The 24,169-nt window shown below is 42.1% G+C and overlaps 2 protein-coding genes across 2 annotated transcripts; both read right to left on the reverse strand.

Annotated features, from left to right (window-relative positions):
- Positions 1-463: 463 nt before the first annotated feature.
- Positions 464-14,469, reverse strand: LOC109905298 (protein farnesyltransferase/geranylgeranyltransferase type-1 subunit alpha-like). Its single transcript, XM_020502591.2, has 9 exons — positions 14,261-14,469; positions 13,834-13,919; positions 11,967-12,081; positions 11,747-11,851; positions 11,344-11,470; positions 10,003-10,151; positions 9,555-9,617; positions 3,366-3,537; positions 464-1,908 (listed from the first exon to the last, which is right to left on the reverse strand). Exons 1-9 carry the CDS (start codon positions 14,467-14,469, stop codon positions 1,729-1,731), a joined length of 1,206 nt encoding a protein of 401 aa, XP_020358180.2. The 3' UTR covers positions 464-1,728.
- A 5,473-nt stretch (positions 14,470-19,942) lies between these two features.
- Positions 19,943-23,806, reverse strand: LOC109905299 (glutathione S-transferase P-like). Its single transcript, XM_020502593.2, has 7 exons — positions 23,683-23,806; positions 22,840-22,875; positions 21,702-21,808; positions 21,284-21,371; positions 21,053-21,156; positions 20,771-20,872; positions 19,943-20,545 (listed from the first exon to the last, which is right to left on the reverse strand). Coding segments are annotated over exons 1-7 (627 nt in total). The 5' UTR covers positions 23,684-23,806; the 3' UTR covers positions 19,943-20,356.
- Between the last annotated feature and the right edge of the window lie 363 nt (positions 23,807-24,169).

Below are 24,169 nucleotides of genomic sequence, written 5' to 3' on the forward strand. Positions count from 1 at the left end.
TTGTAAATGAGAACTTGTTCTCAACTTGCCTACCTGGTTAAGTAAAGGTGAAATAAAAAATATAAATCTAATCTCTCATTGGCTAGAATGGTCCCACCAGATCTCACCTGCCTTCAATCATTGATGACATTTATTTACATTGTTAGAGTATTCACTCAGCTATCTTGTCAATATAGATAATATGCCTATAATCTTGCTAATCAGCGTGGCGTGTGCTAATGGACACTAGGTTGTCTGGCTGACTCCCTAGACAGTCCGGCATTTATGAGATCTGATTACATTCTGCCCAATTATTTATGCTCCGTAAATACTGATGCGACTGGGAGGAATTAGAGAATCAGCACAACTGATGCGAGTAACATTTTGATTAAATCCAACAGGTAAAATTCATTATATGGTTATAATGCATTGTACTGTAAGACTTGTCGTATGTATCCTAAGTCTTCATGATTTCACAATGCTCCTGACTGAATACGTTTTTTATTTATTTGTCTGTTGAAAAATGTCTGCATTGAAATACACGTTGCACTTACAGCAGTGTAAAAGCCATACATTGTTATGGAACCATATACAGTTATCCATTTCAAAAAGGTCAACCCTTCATATCTTGTGATGACTGGACTTTCCATAGCTGGCCCAGTGAAACAGTCCCATGAAGGGTACTCCCACTCTCAGCTATCCAATGACTTGATCCAACGGTCCTTTTATGGCCTCTGGAGCTGCAGAGATGGATGCAATGGCTCCAGAATCAATTAACAAGAAAGCCTGGAAGCTAACCTCATGCTGTTCCATTTAATTGTGATTTGACTCTTTTAGCCCAGTGATTTAAGATGATACGGTTTTCCCCCTCCAAATCTATCAGCTATAAATTAGTCGAAGCAAAGTTAAAAAAAATAATAATTGTGTTTCGCAACACGGGGCCAATTTCATTTGGGGAAGACGTTGCGATTGAGTCATGCTTCCGATGTGTAATTTCCAAATGACCAAAAACAATCCCTGGTTAATGTATTTTAGCTCAGTGGCTAACTGCTAATACGGTGAAATGGTTGTTCAATGAGTGGATGTGTTTTATTCAGCTCACTCGTTAGTGGGAGCGAATCCAGATGAGACGATTACTGGCTGAACTCAAAACACAGGCCCATTATGCCAAGTAGAGTGGACGAAAAAGACTGAAAAGTAGGTATGTTAGAATGAGGCACGTGTGTTGGAATCGAGAAAAAAAAAGACAAGGGCAAAACATCCAGTTTAGAATAATCATAATTAGTTCTAGCGTACAAAAGACTCTGTAGCCTACAGCAATGCCGAGTCTGGTTATACAGTGTTTTGGCAACGTCATCAATATGAATCTACACAGAGATTTGTTAATGGCTTAACGGCTTCTAAGCTACAGTGTTCCTGTGTACTGCGTAGCAGAACAAATCCAAAACGAGCCTAATTTCACAGTAATGACTCGTTACCACACTTGCGTAATCAACATCCAATCTAGCTCAACTATGGCTATAAACTTCAATACATGACAATGACAGCAGCTGTCCATATTTGGAAATCCAGGGATGATCCAACCCAATCTCATAACACTTATCTGGAGTGAGTTACCTCTTTTACAGTAAGTTACAAGTATTTATTTTGTTAAATATCTCCTTTTATGTGGTAATGCTATTGCCAAACAAACTTGGGCTGGTTAAAAGCGGTTGCTCCCTTGACTCCCATTGAGTTCTATGTCTTCCCTCAGCTACTGCAGGGTGTCTCCTGGTGAACGGAGCCTGAGGCTGATCCTGGGTCAATTCCTGGGGCGCTGGTGGTGGTAGAGGAGTCACTGGAGCCGTATTTAGTCTGCAGGGAGCGGCCCACGTAGCTCCAGTACTCCCTCCGGATGGTGTCCTTCTCACGGGCCAGGAGCTCACAGAGCTGGGGAGAGAGAGAGAGGGTTATGGATATAGCAGGATTAAAGGTGCAAAGGACGAGAGATGGACAAGATATCTATTTAAACAGAGCAGAAATATTAAAGGAATAATTGATATTGTGTGGGGTGAAACCAGATAATTCACTTTAATGCAAATAAAAATTTAAAAGCCAAATCAAAATGTTTCTTTTTGCATAGTCTTGCAACCCAAGGGTTTGGAACTTTGGGCTGATTTGCTAACACTTGCTTGTTCGCTTATGTGCAAATCAAATGATCTATTACCACAGCTAACATAGCCATGGTAGAAGTACTGGTAGTGAAGTAGTTGGCTAGTGGCTCCTCAACATACCTTTTACACTTCTCACAAATGCACTAGTGTTGCGAAACATCTATTTTCTAAGTAAATAAAGAGGAAAACTAAGAGAATCTCATTTTCAACAACCAATTGAATGAAATCCCTTACTGCTGCATGCATTTCTGAGTAGTGGAGACTCAAATATGCATCAGAGCTCCTGTAGTGCCTTTTCTGACAGACAACGCCCATGTTGATGATTATAAGCATAGACACGTTTTAATTGTGTGTTGTTTTTTTTTTTTACAGTTGAAAACAGCAGCAATTAAAAAATAAATAAAACACTTCCCAAGAAACCCAATTAACTCCGACAGACAGCCTAGCATTTAGTTGCCGAAAATAGAGGCAACATACGATCTGTCACTCACACTGCCAGGGAGATTGTCATTGGAGACTTGGAATAACATGCAAGAGATCCGGTGCGATAGGATAAAGCGTTTTCAAATCCGACTTGTTGAATAATTCCGACTGATTTTCCTTGTTCCTCAGCCTTGAACTCTTTGTGCGAGGGCTGCTCTACACTGATTGACTCTCAATGTTTTACACTCGAGGTAAACAAAGGAAGGAGACGTCTCGGCTATGGTAGAAGACACAATTTCCATTCTCTGCACATTGTTGCCAAGTTCTTCAGCATCTACACCAGTTTCCCAGTGCATTCCTGAGGGGATCCCCAAGATGAAATGTGGACATTTCTGTTTGTGCCGAGCGCTAGCACATTTCTTTCAACTCATCAAAGCTTGGTGTTTAGTTTAATCAAGCGTGTTACTGGTGGGCTAAAATAAATAATGTGCACTCCCGTCGCATCCTCCAGGAAATGACTTTCAGCTGAGACTTTCAAAGTCTAAAGACTTTGCACAATCCCACTTCTGCCACCATATGTCTCTAAATTAGTTTAAAGCAGTATAATCCCAACTCTAGAGTAATACCAAATAAGATAGTGCCCATTTTCCCATACATTTGGTCCATGTGCTGAACTATCCTTTGAAGTGGGAGAAGTCCCCATGTTGAACTCTTCTTTTAAAATCAGATAGGTCCCCATGCTGAATTATCCCTTTAAGTCTAGTAGGACAATGTGCTAAACTAGCCCAGATAGATCCTAGTGCTGCTCACCTCCAGAGCCTTACTGAGGACTTCCTCGTGGTGTTCCAAGGTGTTCTCCAGGAAGTCCTCGTAGATGTCCACCAGGAAGCCCAACAAGTAGGGCGAGCAGTGGGTCTCCTTAAGCTCCAGAATCTGCTCCAGGAGACCTGGGTGGGATGACAGGCCCAGGTCCTGTAGAATCCTGGGGGTGGGGGAAAGGGGGGAGAGAGGGGTGTGAAAAGCGTTGACCAACTCCGCAAAAGCAGTATTCCTATCCAGAGCTCCTAAACCATGTCGGGAACCAGGTGGTAAAGCCACATGTGGCTCTTCAACCTCCCCTTGTGCCTCTCTACAGTAGACCTATGTTATCTGGCTATGCTCCATGCCATAGGCTGTAGACATGTTAATTTAGCTGACAAGAAATGCTTAAGTGCTGTGCCATTTTTTTATAGTAAGAATAGAATATAACTTAGCTGAATAAAATGGAACGTTTATTTCTCCCCTTATGGAGCAAGTCCACATATGAAGTGGCTGTGTTGAGCATAAAAGTGATTATTTGAAACAAGTCCTATATGCTATATTTAGAGTTTTGACAACATTAGTTGAGAATGATATAAACCTTAGAAATCGAAACATATGGGCTGAATGGTATGACTGTAGGCTATTGATGATTTGAAAAAGTAGCAAAAAAAGTGCGCCATCAGACTACTCTCAATTGAATCTTGTTTTTACTAATACGTAAACATATTTTTTTTTTTTTTGAAATGGGCCATTATGAAATGGGCAGGGACAGAGGAAATGCATGTCATTTGTACGCACTCAAATAGCGAAGGGAGGCCGTGCGCTTTCCCGCGGGACCGTTTTGTAGACTACTTCGGTGTTATAGCGGAGCATGCATGTGCTTTAGAAATAAATATAAGCACACTTAATTTACGCCACTGCATCAACCACGGCTCGAGGTGCATTGTCTCGCTGTCAGACGGGTGATATTCAGCCCAAACTCTGTATGCTATGGGCTCTCTAAACTTGTTCCTGCACCTACCTATTGCTTACATTTTGGAAACAAAGCATAATCTGTTCAGTAACATTAACAGTAAAAAAAAAAAATCGCAACTAAACATATTTCACTAAACAGTTGACAGCCAGTCGGTGCGTTCGAGAAAGGAATCAAGGAGGAGATGGAAACGCATGGTGGTGAGATTCTGTATATCTAAAAGGTAAATGTCACCCAATTAACTTAAATTTTTTTTTTTTTTAAATGCCCTATTACTAGGCTATTCAAAATCAAATTCACTAAATGTAGGCTAACTGTCAGCTGCCCTGCACAATCAGTGAACCAACAGCATCTCCTAGGGCTTTACGTTATCTCCCAAATTTTGGAGCACATGTCCACTATGCATAATACAGTTCAAAGGCGATTACTTGAATTTGTTTAATTTTAGAGTATAGGCTAGACCAGTGGTTCCCAAACTTTTTATAGTCCCGTACCCCTTCAAACATTGAACCTCCAGCTGCGTACCCCCATCTAGCACAAGGGTCAGCGCACTCTCAAATATAGTTTTTTTGCCATCATTGTAAGCCTGCCACACACACACTATACGATACATGTATTAAACATACGAATGAGTGTGAGTTTGTCACTTCCCACGAGCCGGGTTGTGACAAAGAGCTCTTATAGGATCTGGGCACAAATAATAATAATCAGTTACTTTGCTCTTTACGTAACCATCTTACATATAGAACCGTATTTGTTCATCAAAAATGGTGGATAACTCCCCACAGGTTAATGAAAAGGGTGTGCTTGAAAGGATGCACATAACTCTGCAATGTTGGGTTGTATTGGAGAGTCTTAAAAATCTTTTTCCACACAGTTTGTGCCTGTATTTAGTTTCCATGCTAGTGAGGACCGAGAATCCACTCTCACCTAGGTAGGTGGTTGCAAAGGGCATCAGTGTTTTAACAGCGTGATTTGCCAAGGCAAGATACGCTGACCGCAAGATTACAGAACCGCTTGTTGCAATTTCGATGACTCTTGTTCAGATGTAGACAGAGAAGAGCTCCAACTTCTTAAATCATAGCCTCAATTTTGTCCCGCACATTGAATATAGTTGCAGAGTCCCTGTAAGACTCCTAGATTCAGATCATTCAGATGAGAAAAAACGTCACACAGATAGGCCAGTCGTGTGAGAAACTCGTCATCATGCAAATGGTCAGACAAGTGAAAATTGTGGTCAGTAAAGAAAACTTTAAGCTCATCTCTCAATGTAAAAAAAAGTGTCAATACTTTTCCCCTTGATAACAAGCGCACCATATCGTTGCATAGTGCAGAAAATACACGAGTTCAGGGGCCTTGCTTTAACAAAGTTAACCATTTTCACTGTAGTATCCAAAACATCTTTCAAGCGGTCATGCATTCCCTTGGCACCATAAATGTAACGGACATATACCAGGAGCTGTGCCAGGCCCGCCAGGTCTGTTGACTCATCCAGCTGTAAGGCATAGAATTCACTGGTTTGTATGCAAGCAGTAATTGTTTCAAAACATCTCCTGCCATGTCACTGATGCTTCGTGAAACAGTGTTGTTTGATGAAGGCATTGTCTGTATAGTTTTTTGGGCCTTTTCCCCCCAACATTGTCCCAGCCATATCCATGGCAGCAGGAAGAATTAAGTCCTCCACAATAGTATGGGGCTTGCCTGTCCTAGCCAAGGTAGCTCACCATATAAGACGCTTCTAGCCCCTTCTTATTAAAAATGGTCTCTTGCTTTTATACCCGTCGTACTACTCAAAATTCAGCTTAATTTTCGCTCAAAAAACTCCCATGGCTTTTTTTCTCTCCAAATGGGCATGATTTGTTTCTAAATGTCTGCACATGAGTGAAGGTTTCATCGAGTGTGTTATGTGCAAAAGTACTGTACCTGAGGAAAGGCACTACTCCCAATATAAAAGTGAACCCCAAATCAATGCAGTTCTCATCATATTTGCGCCTCTTCGATGATCCAACATCCCTGTCTGTAGTTCAGTGCTTTCCCGGGTAAGGGGGCAGTAGCTCTTCGGCTGCATCAGATTCACAACTGTCAGTGCCCATGCTAGCTGGGCTAACAACAAACAGAATTACGGAGGCTAGCATTGGATGTGCATGTGGAAGCAGAACATCTTGTGTTGTCGACAGGTGCAGGTGTAGTACTGCTGGTAGTAGCAGTACTACCAGTAGAGCTGGTATGTGCCTCTATGGATGCAGGCCTTACTTTTTTTTTAACCATTTATCCATTTTCGAGCAAACGTTATGAGTAGAAGCTACGTTTGGCTACATAAGGGACCGTTAGTGGAATTCGGTTAATGTGATTGGATGTTAATTATTTGACTCGGCTACCTGTATTTAACATTGTGTTGTTATTTAGCTGAACACTAGATGGCTTCATTTTATTTTTGGCAGTGAAACAAGGCTACCCAGGCAAGGAAAAAACCTCACCCAAATGTATAGCCCCGTCGGAAAATAAAATGGACGGTTTTATTTGGCGTAACCCCGACGGCATTGAGCGTAACCCAGTTTGGGAATACCTGGGCTAGACCAAGTATGGCCCAAAGACATCTTAAATCGATTTTGCTTGATGTTTTCTTCCATGCATAATGCAGTCGGCTGTGTATTGTATAAAAGCACAATCATAATTTGAATCCAGGTTTTTCATTTAGCCTGGGCTCATTTGCCTATACATAAACTTGAATATGTATATTGGTGTTCTGAATTAATCGTCACCTTAGAAAGCACTGTCCATTTCGTTGTTAGGCTTTGAAACAACATCCACAACAACCATTTACACAGTTTCAACTTTCTTCAAATTGATCATCACAATGAGTTTTTATTATATTTTTAAGTATTATAGGCTTACTACTGTTTTGATGACAAGTGTTTGATGTGATTTTCGATTGCATTTGCATTGATGTCAGAGTGGTTAGAGGGACAATAGAGCGCGGGGAACCAGGCCATTAGCGACCTGATGTTAGTTAGCAAGTCGTTGAATTTTACTGTGGCTCATGACTCATGTGGGCAGTAATACTTCACTGAAACAGCCCTTATCTGAGATGGGCGACGTTACAATATACAGGACAATAAGTGTTAAAACCTCATCTTACTTTTATTTTATTCTGTTTTTAAACACTTTAGTTAAAGCAGTATAATAAATATTGATTATAATCAACCCGTTTGCATAACAATACATGCATCTGTGTTTCATTATAGAATTTCTTGTGGCGCTTGATATGGGATTTTCAATTAATCACTGCAGCATTTTTTCTCAAAGTAGCTATCAGCAAAGTCAGTGCTAGCGGGTTGGTGGGGGGAAGACAAGTCTTCACTTAAATCTTTTTCTGGAGGGGGGGTGCAGTGGGATTATTTAAAATACACTTTGAAGAGGTAGGGTTTCAGATTTTTTGGGAAGATGGGCAGCCTATAAAATAGCGTGTGCCTCTGATAGGCCTATGCACAATTCACTACATAGGCATCTCGGTCACAGACAATTTTCTGTCATGCCACTGAATTGTTATCTTCTCCTGTCCTAGAGCCTAGGCTATTTTCCTATCCAGTCCCAATCCCACTGAAACCCAAAATCCTGACTCTTGTCTTGCTTGAAAATTCCTAACTTTCTTCTGTAATCCATAGGTTACATTATCAAAGCACATCTCGCGTCTATGCATGTCAAAATAGAGGTCTAACATTTCTCTCACTTCTCGTACTTGCTGCCCACATGAGCGCTTCGGTAGAGAACGTGTGATCCACATACGGTATGAGCGTAGATATTGATATTTATTTTTCAACAGAGTTAGTCCCAGTTAAGATACCTTGATATTTAAAACTACTTCCATTCTTCATCTGACCGTTATTCAAGAACTGACCTGCTATCTGTATAAACATCTCGATTTGGCCAAAATATAGGAGATATTCTGTCATTCTTTGAACAAGGTTATCTATCAAGCTTAGAAACTTTGGACATTTGACTTTTGTTTGACTGCAGTTAAAGTATGTATGATTCGACAACGCTATACTCTGGGTGCGCTCTGTGTCGAGATGGCTTACTGCTGAAATGCCTTGAAATGAGGAACATGATAACGCTCTGAATTTGTGAACCGTCTGTTTGGCAATTCACATCATTCCTGATCAAACAGTTACTCTATCATTAGTAAATATCAGTTTAATTTGCTATGAAATCTTCACATAGTGCCGCAGCCAAGCCTATTTGGGGAGAACCCTGGCATAGTGGCCATATCTTGGTTTTAAACACTTTAAATAGGCACTTCCGATTTTTTGCGATATTTCCCGGGATTCTCGTGATAAATATGAATTATTCCCGGTATTGAAACTTGGTAGATTGGAGAAAATAAATCATCCCTATTACACAGGTTGGGGTGTAGGTTTTGAGCATAGCCTGAAGGTAGGAAGGGGCAGTTCCTCTTGCTGCTCCATAGCAAAGTACCATGATGTTGTAGTGGATGAAAGCGTCAACTGGAAGCCAATGGAGTGTGCGGAGGAGCAAGGGTGACATGGGAGAACTTGGGAAGGTTGAACACTAGGCTGTGGTGTTCAGGATAAATTGCAGGGGTTTGATTGCATGAGCGGGGAGCCCAGCCAACAGCCAGTTGCAGTAGTCCAGACGGGAGATGACAAGTGCCTGGATTAGGACCTGCGCCACTTCCTGTGTGAAGAAGGGTCGTACTCTACAGATGTTGTGTAGAGCATGGACCTGCAGGAGCGAGTCCTTGCTTTGAGATTTGCAGAGAATGACAGGGTGTTGTCCAGACTGTTTTTCCAAGTCAAAAAAAACATCACTCCTGTAGCATATTTACTGTATGTTCACGAGATTGATTCTCTACACCTTCACCAGACAGCCGCTCTGTGTCCACTGCTCTGTGAACCTGAACGTCAGATTTCATGGTAATTTGATCTGACTGTTATCCGTGGTGCTGAATATATGATATTGCCGCTATTGGCTTGAAAAGGCTCACATTTCTTGTGCGGCTCTCAACACTTTTTGTTGTGTGGAAAAAAGGGCTCTTCCAATCAAAGGTTGCAGACCCCCGTCAAACTAAAAAAAACATGGTGACTTCTGACATCTGCTGGTGGAGGATAGAAACTGCAAGGCAAGTGTGTTATTACCTATAACGTTGTAGACTCCGAAAGTAAGTAGGATTTTATTCCCTACTGAATGAATCCTATGACGCTTACCCTTTTAAATAGTTCCACACACTTTCATTGTGGGGAGCCTTCTTAATCTGTTTGAGACTGTACCTTAAAAAAGACAAAAAGGAGAACACATTTATCACATATTTGTTTGATATAGCACACTTGATAACTGTGCCCAATCCAGAAACAAGACCTACCGCATTTTCAAAAACAATCCCTTACCCACGGAAATCCAAAAAGGGTTTGATAGGTTTAATGCCGGTTAAACTCCTACCAAGCCTATCAGAGGGCAAGGTGGAGTTACAATCATGCTGCTCATACCCATCTCATCCTTTTAGATATATGGAGTGGGTAGGTGCTTGAAGGATGAAGTGCCAAGTGGGCAGCGGCTAGGAGGTTGTTTCTGGACCAAGCCTTTCCCATTTTCATTTTCTGGGGCAGTTTGTGGGGCTGACATGAGATACGGTTTGTAAGGAGAGCAAGTACGTACTGCACTTCTCTGTTGAGTATGGCTGGGTCTGAGTAGCCTGTCGTGTGGGAGATGATGTAGTGCCGCTGGTTCCATGCCGAGTTGTTCCTCACATCTTCCTCCAATAACTGCTCCACATACTCCAGCTCACTGTCCCAGAGCTTATACTCCTAGAAAATATAACACTTTAGTACTGACACACACAAATTAACTTAGTACAGACACACTGTCCCACATCTTGTACTTCTGGAGTACACTTATTTAGTACTGACAGACAAACACACCATTGTCCTTGCTATTGTGTATTCCAATGGCATGTGTCCATTCAGATTTGTGATTAATATTTACCGCACATAAAGGATTTTCTTGTTCAGATATCACCATTTATTCTGATATCATATTTTTGATCCATCCGCTACTAGATACTTTCCAAGACAATACATCGATTCAATCACACAACTGTATTAAAATAAAACTGCACAGTGATATAATAAACGCAGCCCATTTCAGAGAGCTAGAGAGTCTGTTTGGTGGCAGAATTCAAATGGGACTTCATTTACACAGACCTGCAAAAATAAATTGGTAATCAATGTTGTTTGGTTTCATGTATCAAACCAGTTGCCGTGATAAAAGTTGTTTTTGTGCACTCTCCTCAAACAATAGCTTGGTATTTTTTCACTGTAATAGCTACTGTAAATTGGACAGTGTAGTTAGATTTACAATAAGTTAAGCTTTCTGCCCACATAAGACATGTCTATGCCCTGGAAAGTTTTCCGTTACTTACAACATCACGCTAATCACATTAGTGCACATTAGCTCAACCGTTCCGGTATAGGGACATCGATACCGTAGAGGTTAATTAAGAACAAATTCTTATTTACAATGACAGCCTACACCGGACAAACCCGGCGCTGGGCCAATTGTGCATTAACCTATTGGGACTCTCAATCACAACCAATTGTGTTACAGCCTGGATTCGAACCAGGGTGTCTGTAGGGATGCCTCTAGCACTGAGATGCAGTGCCTTAGACCGTTCCACCACTCAGGAGCCCAATATACACTCTGCCTCATTAGAAGGTATGTGATTTTGAATGTGTAACAGAGCCACTAGTCCCTAACCCAAACTGGGCTTAACCAGAGACACTCTGCAGAACAACACTTCTTGCTCAAGAAGCACCGTTAATACCATAGACCCAGAAAAGCCAACGTGCAAGCAAAGGTTCAGCTAGGTCCAGGACAACGATTTTAAGTCTCAGGGCAGGAGATGTCACTTGCACGATGGCCGCTACTAGCGCACACACAGATAACTAGCTAACAATTCACCATCGGTTACAAAAGAAGCCTGGTTGTTGAGGCTCATACCTTGATGACCCACTGTCTATGCTGCCAGGCATGGTAGTTCTTAGCGTCCTGACTTAAGATCTCTGCAATGAACTCCAGTTCCTCTGAGGGGTCGTTCAGCCACTCCACCACCATTCGTCTATGGTGCCTAGGATATGGAGTAGACGGTTAAGTCTTTGCAGAACCGAAGAAGAAAAATAAGAACTTTATTGTCCAACTTGCAGAGAACAGAAATGTGTCTTTATGCTCACAACCAAATGTTGGAGACAAACAGCCTGATGTTGTCATCCAGTCACATTTGTTAATTTCTTTAACAGTATAGTACACAATATTTGACATAAATTAGGTTCTTAAAGGCCCATAGAGTTTAGTCTGCTTCTTCGAAAATCAACTATGGTCGTGACACTGGATTGGCAAAGCTCACCAGACTTGGTAGTTTTTGGGCTGATCCTCGATGATGGTTGTGATGTACCTCATCTCCTCTCTTAGGTCCTTCTCCAGGGCCTGCAGTAACACTCGCCGGTAGTGCCTTCACATACACAAAATGGAGAGAGTTCACCCTTTCTGTATGATCTTGCACATAATTGGTTTTCCACTGTTCTGTTCATAAATCATACCATACAGTGTATACATACAGTGCTTACCATACAGTGTAATTTGCAGCATTCAGCTCAATGGCTTCAGCTGTCAGCAAGAGTGCCCGGTCACTTTTTTCATCATTCTTCAGTAACGCTCGGAAATAGTCATACACATCTGTGACTATTGGAGACAAATGTAACATGTTTGGTTACGTGTGAAATGTAAAGTTTCTGATGCAAAGTGAAATAATTTAAAGTGACTTCAGAGATACAGTTGAAGTTCACATAAACAAGTTAATGAAACCTAAGTGTTTCAAACGATCCACAAATTTCTTGTTAACAAACTATAGTTTTGGCAAGTCGGTTAGGACATCTACGTTGTGCATGACAAGTCATTTTTCCAACAATTGTTCACAGACAGATTATTTCACTGTATCACAATTCGTGGGTCAGAATTTACATACACTAAGTTGACTACGCCGTTAAACAGCTTGGAAAATTCCAGAAAATTGTGTCATGGCTTTAGAAGCTTCTGATAGGCTGATTGACATAATTTGTGTCAATTGGATGTGTACCTGTGGAAGGATTTCAAGGCCTACCTTTAAAGTCAGTGCCTCTTTGCTTGACATCAGGGGAAAATCAAAAGAAATTAGCCAAGACCTCAGAAAACAAATTGGAGACCTCCGCAAGTCTGGTTCATCATTGGGAGCATTTCCAAACGCCTGAAGGTACCGCGTTCATTTGTACAAGCAATAGTACATAAGTATAAACGCCATGGGACCACACAGCCATCATACCGCTCAGGAAGGAGCGGTGTTCTGTCTCCTAGAGATGAATGTACTTTGGTGCAATAAGTGCAAATCAATCCCAGAACAACAGCAAAGGACCTTGTGAAGATCCTGGAGGAAACGGGTACAAAAGTATCTATATCCACAGTAAAAACGAGTCCTATATCGACATTACCTGAAAGACCGCTCAGCAAGGAAGAAGCCACTGCTCCAAAACCACAATAAAAAAGCCAGACTACGGTTTGCAACTGCACACGGGGACAAAGATCATACTTTTGGGAGAAATGTCCTCTGGTCTGATGAAACAAAAATATAACGTTTTGGCCATAATGACCATTGTTATGTTTGGAGGAAAAAGGGGGACGCTTGCAAGCTGAAGAACACCATCCCAACCGTGAAGCACAGGGGTGGCAGCATCATGCTGTGGGGGTTATTTGCTGCAGGAGGGACTGGTGCACTTCACAAAATGGATGGCATCAAGAGGGGAAAAAATTTGCATATATTGAAGAAAGTCAAAGCTTGATCGCAAATGGGTCTTCCAAATGGACAATGACCCCAAGCATACTTCCAAAGTTGTGGTAAAATGGCTTAAGGACAACAAAGTCAAGGTATTGGAGTTGCCATCACAAAGCCCTGACCTCAACCCTACAGAACATTTGTGGGCAGAACTGAAATAGCGTGTGTGAGCAAGCAGGCCTTACAAACCTGACTCAGTTACACCAGCTCTGCCAGGAGGAAAGGGCCAAAATTCACCCAACTTATTGTGGGAAGCTTGTGGAAGACTACCCAAAATGTTTGACCCAAGTTAAACAATTTAAAGGCAATGCTACCAAATACTAATTGGGTGTATGTAAACTTCTGTCCCACTGGGAATGTGATGAAAGAAATAAAAGCTTAAATAAATCTCTACCATTATTCTGACATTTGACATTCTTAAAATAAAATGGTGATCCTAACTGACCTAAGACAGGGAATTTTTACTATGATTAAATGGAATTGTTTAAAACTTAGTTTAAATGTATTTGGCTAAGGTGTATATAAACTTCCAAATTCAACTGTATTTGGTAGGCTAAATGCATGACATTGACAACATAAAACAATATGGATGGCTGGTTTTAAATGATATGCCAAGTTTAATTTCTTACACTTGTCAGAGTAGGCAATCTTCACAACAGGATTGGGACCATCATCTTGAGGAACAGGCTCTAAATCAGCCCATTCTTTCCTGTCTCTGTACATGAGGGCGAGAGAGAGATAGAGATATTAGCGAATGGGGCAACTGTTCAGTCTCGTCCAATGCGCCTACCTCAATTGACGTGAATTTCAGGTATCACTTTTAAATCAATTAAAGATAGAAAACAAGAATACCTAGCTAATTGTAAACTTACTATCAGGTATAGAATAAGGCGAGCAATAGCTAACGTTAATTAGCGAACTCACACCGGCTAGTGAAGTGGGGGGAATTGACGTATTGCTACACAGAGAAGAATCTTTGACTTCACGGACTCGTCTAGATACTGGTTCAGCTAGCTACACTACTTAACGCTAGCCTAACTAGCTAGCTTAGCCTACCTGTAAAACACATAACGGAACGGGTCTTCATAGCCAATCTCCTCTTCGACCTCTTCCTCGCTCCTCTCCTCCTGAAATTCTGACGAAACATTTGAAGTTTCTTCAATACCTGACATTCTGTAATAAGCTGGTCTTTCGGTCGCAAGCGGAATAAGAGCTGCCTTATTTGTAAAGTCGGACGTCTGTGTTATTGCACTCATGGACGTCATTTCCTGTTTTGTGCAACTCTGTTAATCGTAAAGGAGCAGTGTACTGGAGCACGTATGCTCCGTGTAGGGGTTGATAAACATGTATATAAAGGAACGTTTTTAAAACTTTTGCGTTTATGTCCGCAATCTGTCACCTCATTCTCGAATAAATAGCCTTAAGAATTGATGAATATGTGTGCGTTTCGTTAGTATGCACACAGGTTTACCAAAGAGAATATTACATTTGGCACGAACATGTATTTTATTCAATAAACTGGATTAATTGTTTTGGATCTTTTGAGATTCAGTACACCGTTTTGAGTTTAAGAATTTATCCCATCACTGATCTATCCATAAATGCCAAAAACCGAGTTAAAGCCAGTTTCAGGTTGGGAAATTCGACGGATATTCGCGCTTTCAAACCTCAATTGCTTTCATACCACCTGAGCCACAGACTCCAAAGTATCATGATGTTGGAAAAAATTTGCACAGGTCTTATTTTCACGATTTGGACATTTATTCTCTTTCAAAAGCTAATAAACATGTGGAAATGTGAGCAGCATTTTGTTTTCTTAGTTGAATTAGTTAGGGAGCTTAAACTAAGTAGAAACTTTTTTTACATTCGAATTGCAATAGTTCCTTGGTCATGTGCCCTACTGACTTCAAGCAAGGTTCAGAATGTACACTCAGAGGGCCTACACATTGCACACCCTTTAGTTTGTCCATTTTCATCTCACACGATTTTAATTTGGTACATTTTAGATTTTCTATAGCTCCTTGGTCATGTGACCTAATGACCTCAAACTACTTTCAGAATGTCCACGGACTGGCGAAGATGTGACAGGTTAAAGGAAATAGTCATAGCCTGTTATACATTAAAAAGTATAAGTAAGTTCATAGTATGTGAGGATCTTAAAACATCTAAGGTTAAAAAGATGCATTCAGTATCAGTTGATAAAGATTGATACCATTCATATAATTGTGTTAAAGTTCAAATCTGTCAAAGGGTACGAATTGTGAGAGTAATGTGGAAATGTTATATTGATTACTTGATTTTGTAGTGCCTAAAAGTGTTCATCTGTGATCTACGAAATGCTCTTAATCTATGAGCCGGAGATCGATTGCTCTGGTCTCCACCCATATTCCTGGGGAAAATCGCGGTCTTTTTCTCATTCAACTAAACGTTAAATTGAGAATACAACACCGTATCACTCTCGTGATTATTTCTCCCCTGTTTTCAGGTACTTTATTGATGATAAAAATAGTAATTTAAATGTTATAACTCACTAACATGTCAAGAGTGTTTAAGGTGTGTCTTAGTAACGTTTTGAGGAAGTTAGAGTTAAGTTTGAAGAGAGTAATATTAGCCCTGCTCGGTTGAAGTGAAGAATAGCATCGTACTGAGAGTAGCTGCCATTTTATGTCGATTGTGAATGAACATGTACGTTGTTAATAAGATATTTTGCTGTGTTATTTGTATAATGGTTTTTCTGTTGTTTTGTAATGTGTTACTTTTGTGTGAAACTGATTCAACTAAACGTTAAATTGAGAATACAACACCGTATCACTCGTGATTATTTCTCCCCTGTTTTCAGGGGCGTAACAAAGACGGGCGCTGCAAGGTGTCCAATGCGGTAATGCGACTGATCCCAGAGAAGCTGGGAGAGTTCTCTTTTCTTTGTGAAGGGCAGGGCACCCTGGAATGGGTTCGCCCCGAGAGAGGAGCCCAAGCCCTGGAAAGCGTTGCGGTTCCGACAGCGTCCGGTGACCTCTCGCTGGCCCTTGAAAATCCGGGGGAGGGTGTAAATCTCAAGCCGGGCTGTACCCACATCCGCAGCAAGTCTCCAAGGTGAACAGGCTCTGGAATGTTATAGCAATGTAGGTATGGGAAATTGGCAAGTCAGAGCTGTAACTTTGGGATGAGGATTGGCTCTAAGGGCTGGGTCGGGGTGCGAAGTGGGGCTGGGCTCAAGCCGCCAGCTGGGGGAGCATTCGCCACCGTTGGAAGTTCTTTGTGCAGCCCATCTCGCGGTCTCTCGTGCGTGGTCTCACAATGAGCTGCGTGCCAGTGTTTGTCCGAGTGGTGTCCGTCTTGCGGGCAGGAGGGGGGTTGGGTCCGGCGGTTGTCGATCGCAACTCTGGACGCGCACCAGGCCCTTCTCGCGGATCTCCCCAGCTACGGTGCTCGCCCACCCTGTTCGCGTGGGGTCACTTCGGATGGCGCCTAGCAGCTGACTTAGAACTGGTGCGGATTAGGGGAATCCGACTGTTTAATTAAAACAAAGCATCGTGAAGCCCCAATGTGGGTGTTGACGTGATGTGATTTCTGCCCATTGCTCTGAATGTCAAAGTGAAGAAATTCAATGAAGCGCAGGTAAACGGCAAGAGTAACTATGACCCTCTTAAGGAGTCCTTACCCCAGGACATTGGGGATCCATGCTTCCTGAATGAATGCAAAGTCAAATATGGGCGACCCCAAACCATACATTGTGTTACCTGCTTGCAGATGGCCCTAACATAGCAACAAACTGGAGCAGAAGGTGCCTTCAGGTCGAACGAAAACCTGGTCCGGCTGAGAGTGACTACATCGAATAGGTTAAGACAGGGGATAAGGAAAGACGGAAAAGTCAGTTCCATAACTTCGGGATAAATAGTACCATAGCCCTTGGAGGGCTCTTCCAACTCCTACTCTGTGTGTCACCTGTTTGAGGGAGTCTCCAACGGCTAGGAGGAAAACTGTCTCTAGTACACGGGGTGTAAGGGAGATAACGAGGTAGCCCTCTAGCAGGACTCTTCCGATCCCTCCCTGTGTCACCTGTTTTCAGGTGTCGCTAACGATGCAATCCAAACTGGAGTTACCTGCAGATGGTGACGGCTGTTGATCGTTTACGGATGGCGGCAGTCGATCCTGGAATATGGGGCTTTCGGTCAAGCATGAAAATGTGTGGGCGGTTCCACCAGACTCAATGATTTGCTGCGGGGCTCTTGTAAATTAATCCTGACCTTAACAGGAAGCCAATCTGAGAATGATGGCTTGAACACATCCCTGGCTTTAGCTGGGAGGGGGGAGTTAAGTCCTGGGAGACAGCTGCTGAAAGTACAGTACTGGCATCAGTCTGATCACAGAGCGGCTGTGGTGAAACGTTTAAACACGCACCCCCGTATACTTAGCTAACTCTAAGCCACAAAGGTTTGAATCGAACGCTGGCTTCGATTGGACGCGCTAACAGTGGAGCACTAAGGTGGAGATGGAATGTGCTTAGCGGTTATGGATACTGCCAGGTCTCAGGTTCGCCTGGGTGCGGGACTCTTCACATTCTATGTGGGAGCTCTCACCACACTCCTTGGAGCATGTAGTGGAGATGGTATGTGCCTTACCATTAGCTGACACTACCAGGCCTCAGGCTTGCCTGAGTGCGGGACACCACACATTGTAGGTGGGGAGGTCTCCTCTATGCTCACTAGACTTGAGGCAGAGATTTAACCCATTGAACCCGCAGTGACACGGAATTGCATGGATCTGGCTCATGCCCTACGAAGTGGAGAGAGGTATCTTCTATGGGGAGGGAGGACTACATCTGATGTGGGTAGCACCATCTACACCTATTGATTTGCTGCAGACCTCAGAAAACGGACGGAAGAAGCCTAGGTACCCACTGGGCAGGGATCACTGAATGTCAACTTCATGAAATTCAAAGGAGCGTACCCATCTGTAGTAATCCTGCTCAGTACGAGAGGAACCGCAGGTTCAGACATTTGGTGTATGTGCTTGGCTGAGGATTCAATGTTGCGAAGCTACCACCTGTGGATAGCCCTAAACGTAATGATACCGTAGCGCTGAGGATCTTCGGTTGGCCCGGCATAGCTTGCTTCTTTTGGTGACTAGAGCCGTTCATGACGGGGTTGGGGTGCAGCCGGATGAGTTGCCACCCCTCTCCTGATGCGCACCGCATGTTTGTGGAGAACCTGGTGCTAATTCACTCGTAGACAAGTGAATGGGTCAAGGTTGAGGGTCAAGGTTTCGTACGTAGCAGAGAACCTCACACATTGCGATTTATTGAAAGTCAGCCGTCGATCCAAGCTTTTGTCAGGAACGGAAGGCGTCTTCCTCCACCACCATCCTTCTGTACTAACCGGTTACCAGGGGCACGCAGATGGGCCAGAGGCCAGACACAGAGTGTGAGAGCCCAGGCAGGCGGATAGAAGGCGTAAGACATTGACATTGGGCTCTGGATAGGTAGGGGACTAGGTGGTGGTCGCCCGTGCTCTGGTGGGACTTCGAGTCAGGTTGTGACTCGCTGTGGAAGTCAAAGGGTCACAAGGTGCACGAGGCCTCCCCCAAGGCGGGGGGCACTCAGTCTGAGCAGGGGCGGCCGGACTGGGGGCAGCACTCCGGCTGTGTAGTAGGCACTCAGGCTGTTGGAGTAGGGACTTAGTCTCTGAGTGGGGAAAAAGTGGGCAGGTCACCAGGTGCAGAGTCTGTTTTGGGTTTCCATGTGCACATGGTTCCTGACAGCCGGGACTAGACGTGTTTGTAATTCCAGAGAGTAAGCTATACTCTAAGGCGAAGGAAGAGGGGTGTTGACTGGGTAGGGAGAGTAGGTGCAGAGGCCTGGAGGTCTGTAGTTCCAGGGAGTAAGCTATACTCACAGGCCCAGGGAGAGGGCAGGCAGGCAGGGAGTCAGAGGTCACTGGGGGCCTGCCTGGAGGTCAGGAAGGCCCCAGGAAGAAGGCCCAAGTGAATTGGTGTGAGTGACACGATCCAGGGCAGGAAAATTAATGTAAAATGGACAGACGAAAGGGTGTGCAATATGTAGGTCCACTGAGTGTACATTCTGAACCTTGTTTGAGGACAGTAGGTCACATGACCAAGGGGCTATTGAAATTCTAAAGTTTACACAATTTATGTAAAATCATGTTTGATGAAAATGGACAAACTAAAGGGTGTGCAATATAGAAGGGTAGTCAGTAGACTTCCTGAACCTTTTTTGTCCAGTAGGTGCTATTTAAATTCTAAACAATGAAAAACCAAAAAATTCTAGTAAAATCACCTGAGATTAAAATGGACAAACTATAGGGTGTGCAATATATATTGCTAGTGAGTGGATACTCTGAAAGTAGTTTGAGAAATGTAGGTCACATGACCAAGGAGCAATTAAAATTAGAAACATTGAAAAACATTTAAAATGAAACTAAAATCACGTGAGATGCAAATGGATAAACAAATGGGTGTGCAATATGTAGGCCCACTGAGTGTACACCATGAACCTTGTTAAAATGTGTGGGTGCTATTGAATTTAAAAAAAATAGTGCGAGATGTAAATCTACAAAAAAAAAAGTGTGCAATATGTCTATTCCATCGGGTTAGCTAGAACCAGTTTAAAGTTTTAGGAGCAATGGTTAAAGAGCCATTGAAATGTGAAAAATTTGATTTGTCACTATGTTGCTGGTCCCTAACTGCTGTTGGAAGACAAAGGAAAACTACAGCCGAATATCCAATCTGAATCGGTCTTTACCTCGGTATGCCAAAAGGCCAAGGAGAGGAGTGCCCCCTACTGACCATCTTCTGTATGTACTGTACCAATTCTTCTTCATGGCTTGTCATTATAATGGCAATTGCCATAATATTCACAGAACTGCAAAGAAGTGATACATGTACTATAGAACCTGTAAATGTCTACTAAATTTCAAGTTTAAGTTCAAAAGTGCTTGACAATTACACACATGACAATTACAATTCATCATGTCATACAAAAGTCATTAGTATCTAACAATTGTACATAAAGTTAACTACAAGCTTATTGTAGGCTAATGTGTAAGTTGGACACACAAAAAAAATGGCTATTATCCATGACCATTCAGGTTACAGTATAAGGGGTGGAATTTAGCCTCCTTTGTTCAGCAGAATTCACTGTTTGCCATTGCCGTTAATGGGCAGTTGCTTGTAGGCTTCAGAGTCTAGGAAGGTCTTGATTTTGGGACGGGCAGACATCTTCTCCACAAAACTCTTCAGGGAGGGGAAGGTATCCAGGCAACTGGAGCAGAGCACCAGGTGGTTGAGAAGGACTTCAAACAGACTATAGTCAGCAAAGGAAGGCTACGTAGGATAGGGATCATAGAAATAGAATCTCGCATTATTCACTTCAATGGGGATGCCTGCTTTATTCATTCTACTTTTGTGATAAGTAACAGACAGTACTGTGATAAGAGAACCAAACCATTTAGTTCATGCATTAGGTAAACTAATGATTACAGTATGTACTATATTAGAACTCCATTTATTCAAGAACACCATTTTTGGGTGCATTGCAGCACCGATTACCTTGTCGCCAACAAGAAAACCAGTCTTGTTTTTGGCCATCACAGCTTCAAACTTGTCAAGGTGGTTAGGAAGGTCTTTGATGTATACGTCTTTACCAGTATCCTATGAAAAGAGAAAGTGATTCATCATAATGACACTTCATAAATGTTTACCCATTAAGCTGCATTTAAATAAAATATGTTTGGTCTCTACACTTTGAAACAAATGTTTACTGCACAGTACAGGTAAAACGTTTTATGAACTGTACCCGTAGTCCGATTTTCAGCTTTCATGAATACTTACGTATTCCTGGTAAATCATTTTTACGTATTTAAGACGAAGGTCCTCAACGCCATCACACATCATGTCAATGAGGGCAGCCTCCTTGCCATCTTTCCCATAGGCATCTGTGTGTGTATTCGAGTTAAGCAGAAAATGTCAATTATACTTTCACCTATATTTGATAGATTATAAAGGATAAATAGAGTGAGGAAAACAATGTAAATATATGACATAGCGATTGAGATCAATTACCATGATTGCGGCCCAAATGCCTCAGAATGGCATTTGACTGGTACAGGGCAAATCCTCCATCTTCTAACTTGGGCAACTGACCAAATACCTAAAACCCCAAAATGGAAGTGATATTTATTAGAGATTTTAACAACTAATGGGGACATGGGGGTTTACATTTGTTGTAGCTGAATCAAATCTACATTGATGATAACAGAAGATACAGGTAAATAATGGAACAAGAGATGAATCTCTTTACTTAAATAAGAATCATGGAAAGCGCAGGCAGAGATTGTAGAAACAAACAGTGTACACTAAACAAACCGATCATCCTTCAAAAGCACATCCCAGCTGTTATCACTAGACCATCACTGGCTAAACTGAACAGGTTGACAAATGAAAAAGATGGTAACAAAGGAATGATCCATTCCCCACTCACACAAGTGGCTTTCAGATCTCCCTTCATCCAGTCCGCAAAGTCCACCACGATCTCCTTCCATTCCTGTCCCTGGTCGGCCATCATGATTCTCATAGCGCCACAGCGCCCTGTGGTAAACAAGAGTCTCTGTTAGCACAGGTCAACCAAAACAGATCTCAATCATAAGACGCTTTGGCACAGATCTAACAAGTCATACATAGCACTAGTGTTGGGCAAATACATACATTTCCAGACTAGAGCAATATTTATTACACAACTTTTCATGATTATTCAAGTAAAAAACCTTTCATGGGTTCAAGTCAATGAACCCTTAGTCCCATGACACAATTGTTCACCAGTGCACTCCACATTATTCTGGGTCACATGCTCCTGACAGAAAGCCAGCCCTCCTCATTGCTCAAGCACCATGAATAATGTAAACAAATAGGAGTACTTTGGAAACAAAACTGTTTAAGTTCATGAACAGTGATCATGGGGGCCAGCAGGCCAAACTAATACTACAAGTATTTCCTGTGATAACAATCAAAAATGTATGGGTTAGGCTAAACTGCCACTGTGGGTGAAATCCAGGTCATATCTTGTGTGAAAAATCACACACGGTGATAAGATTACCTGGAATGACTTCACTTACAGTTTAAAACCAATAGAAACACAATTTTGAGTAGTGATTCAAGCTGCTAGCAGTAGGCTATTGCAGCATTTCCAAACGGTCCTCGGGACCTCTAGGAGTGAACATTTTTGGTTTTTGCCCTAATACTACACAGCTGATTCAAATTACCAAAACTTCAAGATTCTGCTGTGTAGTGTTAGGGCAAAAACTAAAACACACAATTTGGGAAACCCTGGGCTATTGGGTAATGAATGACAGATAATGTCTTTGGATATTACACTTAAATGCAAAGTTTATGAATATGCGCAGTAGAATTTGCAAGGCTTTTGTCTTTGACTTCAAGCAATCTTACTCCATCACAATATAACATTTATGTCTGTCAAATTGAAGGAATGATTTAGTAATAAATGATCAATATGAAAAGCTTATAACAGTGAATGCACTCTCCAATAGTAGGCTATTATTACTTCAAAACAATAGCCAGGCTCTATCATGTGATGTTGAATAGGATTAACTGACTCAACATACCTCGGACTCCAAAGTAGGTGATTGTGTAGCGACCCACTGGGGAGAGGATACAAGAACACAACACACGTCAAGTTATTCAAATAAAAATATTTTAAATCAATGTAGTTGAATTAGTCTGACTTATTACATGGATTCTGACAAGTCTGCGTCCCATTGATATTTCAACTAATTACATAGCTGATTTTAGTACATTTAGTATGGTATAGTATCAAGTGCTATTTGCATGTGAAAATGCCATGCAACATTACATATTGCTTGACATAGTTTTGTTGCCAATCAAATCTGTCAGTGTGACCAGTATGTGGGTCTTTTTAGCATATCGAGTATCCGGGTACTTTCTGGTCTAGTCAAGTTCACCCAACACCACTGTTATGCAAGGAACATAAAAAGCTTTGGCCACTGTCTGACAACACATCTCAACCGACTAAAATATAGACATGCTCGAATACGAAGTTTTAATCTGCGCGTGAAAACATTGCACCTTCAGCTAGCTAGAATATAATGAATTAAAAACGTCAACCATGCATAACTGGGTAGAAGGGCTATCGGTTGTGCCGTTACATAATAACCCTCCGTTTAAACCAAGAAAATAGCCTAACTTCCAGCTAACTACAGTGCTTTTCGGTCGTATTTTTTCGTTTACCGTCGACGATCAAGTTGCAAAAACGATTAGTCCTTGATCGCTAGGCTAGTTCAAAACTATCTTCATTAAATGACACAGTGAGTGCACGACAGACAGCTGTCTGTGTGCTAGTATGAGGGGTAAAATCCTAATTTAGATTTGCTATTGCACATCGCTTTATAATGTTTAAAAGGCATTACTGTCTATAGCTAGTTACTTACTTTTATGCTGTAAGAGTCGTGGTGTCCCTGACAGTAACTATGGAACCAGTGCTGTGAACTAATTTTCAGGGTAAGTTGCTAGAGGCAGGTTGATTTGTTGCTAAAAGTTGCTAAATCACGTTGTAACGTAAAACTACGTCATTACGTAAAATACACAATCACGTTACTCAAATTGACTGGCCAACTCTGCAAAAAATATGATTTGACATTTGTTCCGGTACAGACTTCCACTATTTTCTGTAATTCCGGCTGTACGATGTTGATTGATGTTGTGCGTTCTGTTCAAGATCAAACATGCGTGACCAACTATATTCATTGGGTTTGGCTCTTCGATCTCGTACTACTACTGCTGCAGTCAGCCAACAATGATTAACAATTTGCTGGAATTGCTGCTGGCCTGCTGCTGCCTGAGCTGAGCGCCTGCTGTTGACGTAACTCACAATGCACTTTTGCAGCCAGGCACGTGTGTTGTGACTGAGTGTGTTAC

The sequence above is a fragment of the Oncorhynchus kisutch genome, linkage group LG15 (genome assembly GCF_002021735.2).
Source record: "Oncorhynchus kisutch isolate 150728-3 linkage group LG15, Okis_V2, whole genome shotgun sequence".
In the NCBI taxonomy this organism is placed as follows: domain Eukaryota; kingdom Metazoa; phylum Chordata; class Actinopteri; order Salmoniformes; family Salmonidae; genus Oncorhynchus; species Oncorhynchus kisutch.

Excerpts from the sequence above, each read along its gene's own strand:
- LOC109905298 (XM_020502591.2), bottom strand. The coding sequence starts at position 14,469 with ATGACGTCCATGAGTGCAATAACACAGACGTCCGACTTTACAAATAAG. Across the intron at positions 10,152-11,343 it reads ATAGACAGTGGGTCATCAAG|GAGTATAAGCTCTGGGACAG; the intron begins GTATGAGCCTCA and ends TATATTTTCTAG. Across the intron at positions 1,909-3,365 it reads TCCTCAGTAAGGCTCTGGAG|CTCTGTGAGCTCCTGGCCCG; the intron begins GTGAGCAGCACT and ends CTCTCTCCCCAG.
- LOC109905299 (XM_020502593.2), bottom strand. Across the intron at positions 21,157-21,283 it reads GCATTTGGGCCGCAATCATG|ATGCCTATGGGAAAGATGGC; the intron begins GTAATTGATCTC and ends ATACACACACAG. Across the intron at positions 20,546-20,770 it reads GTTTTCTTGTTGGCGACAAG|CCTTCCTTTGCTGACTATAG; the intron begins GTAATCGGTGCT and ends TATCCTACGTAG.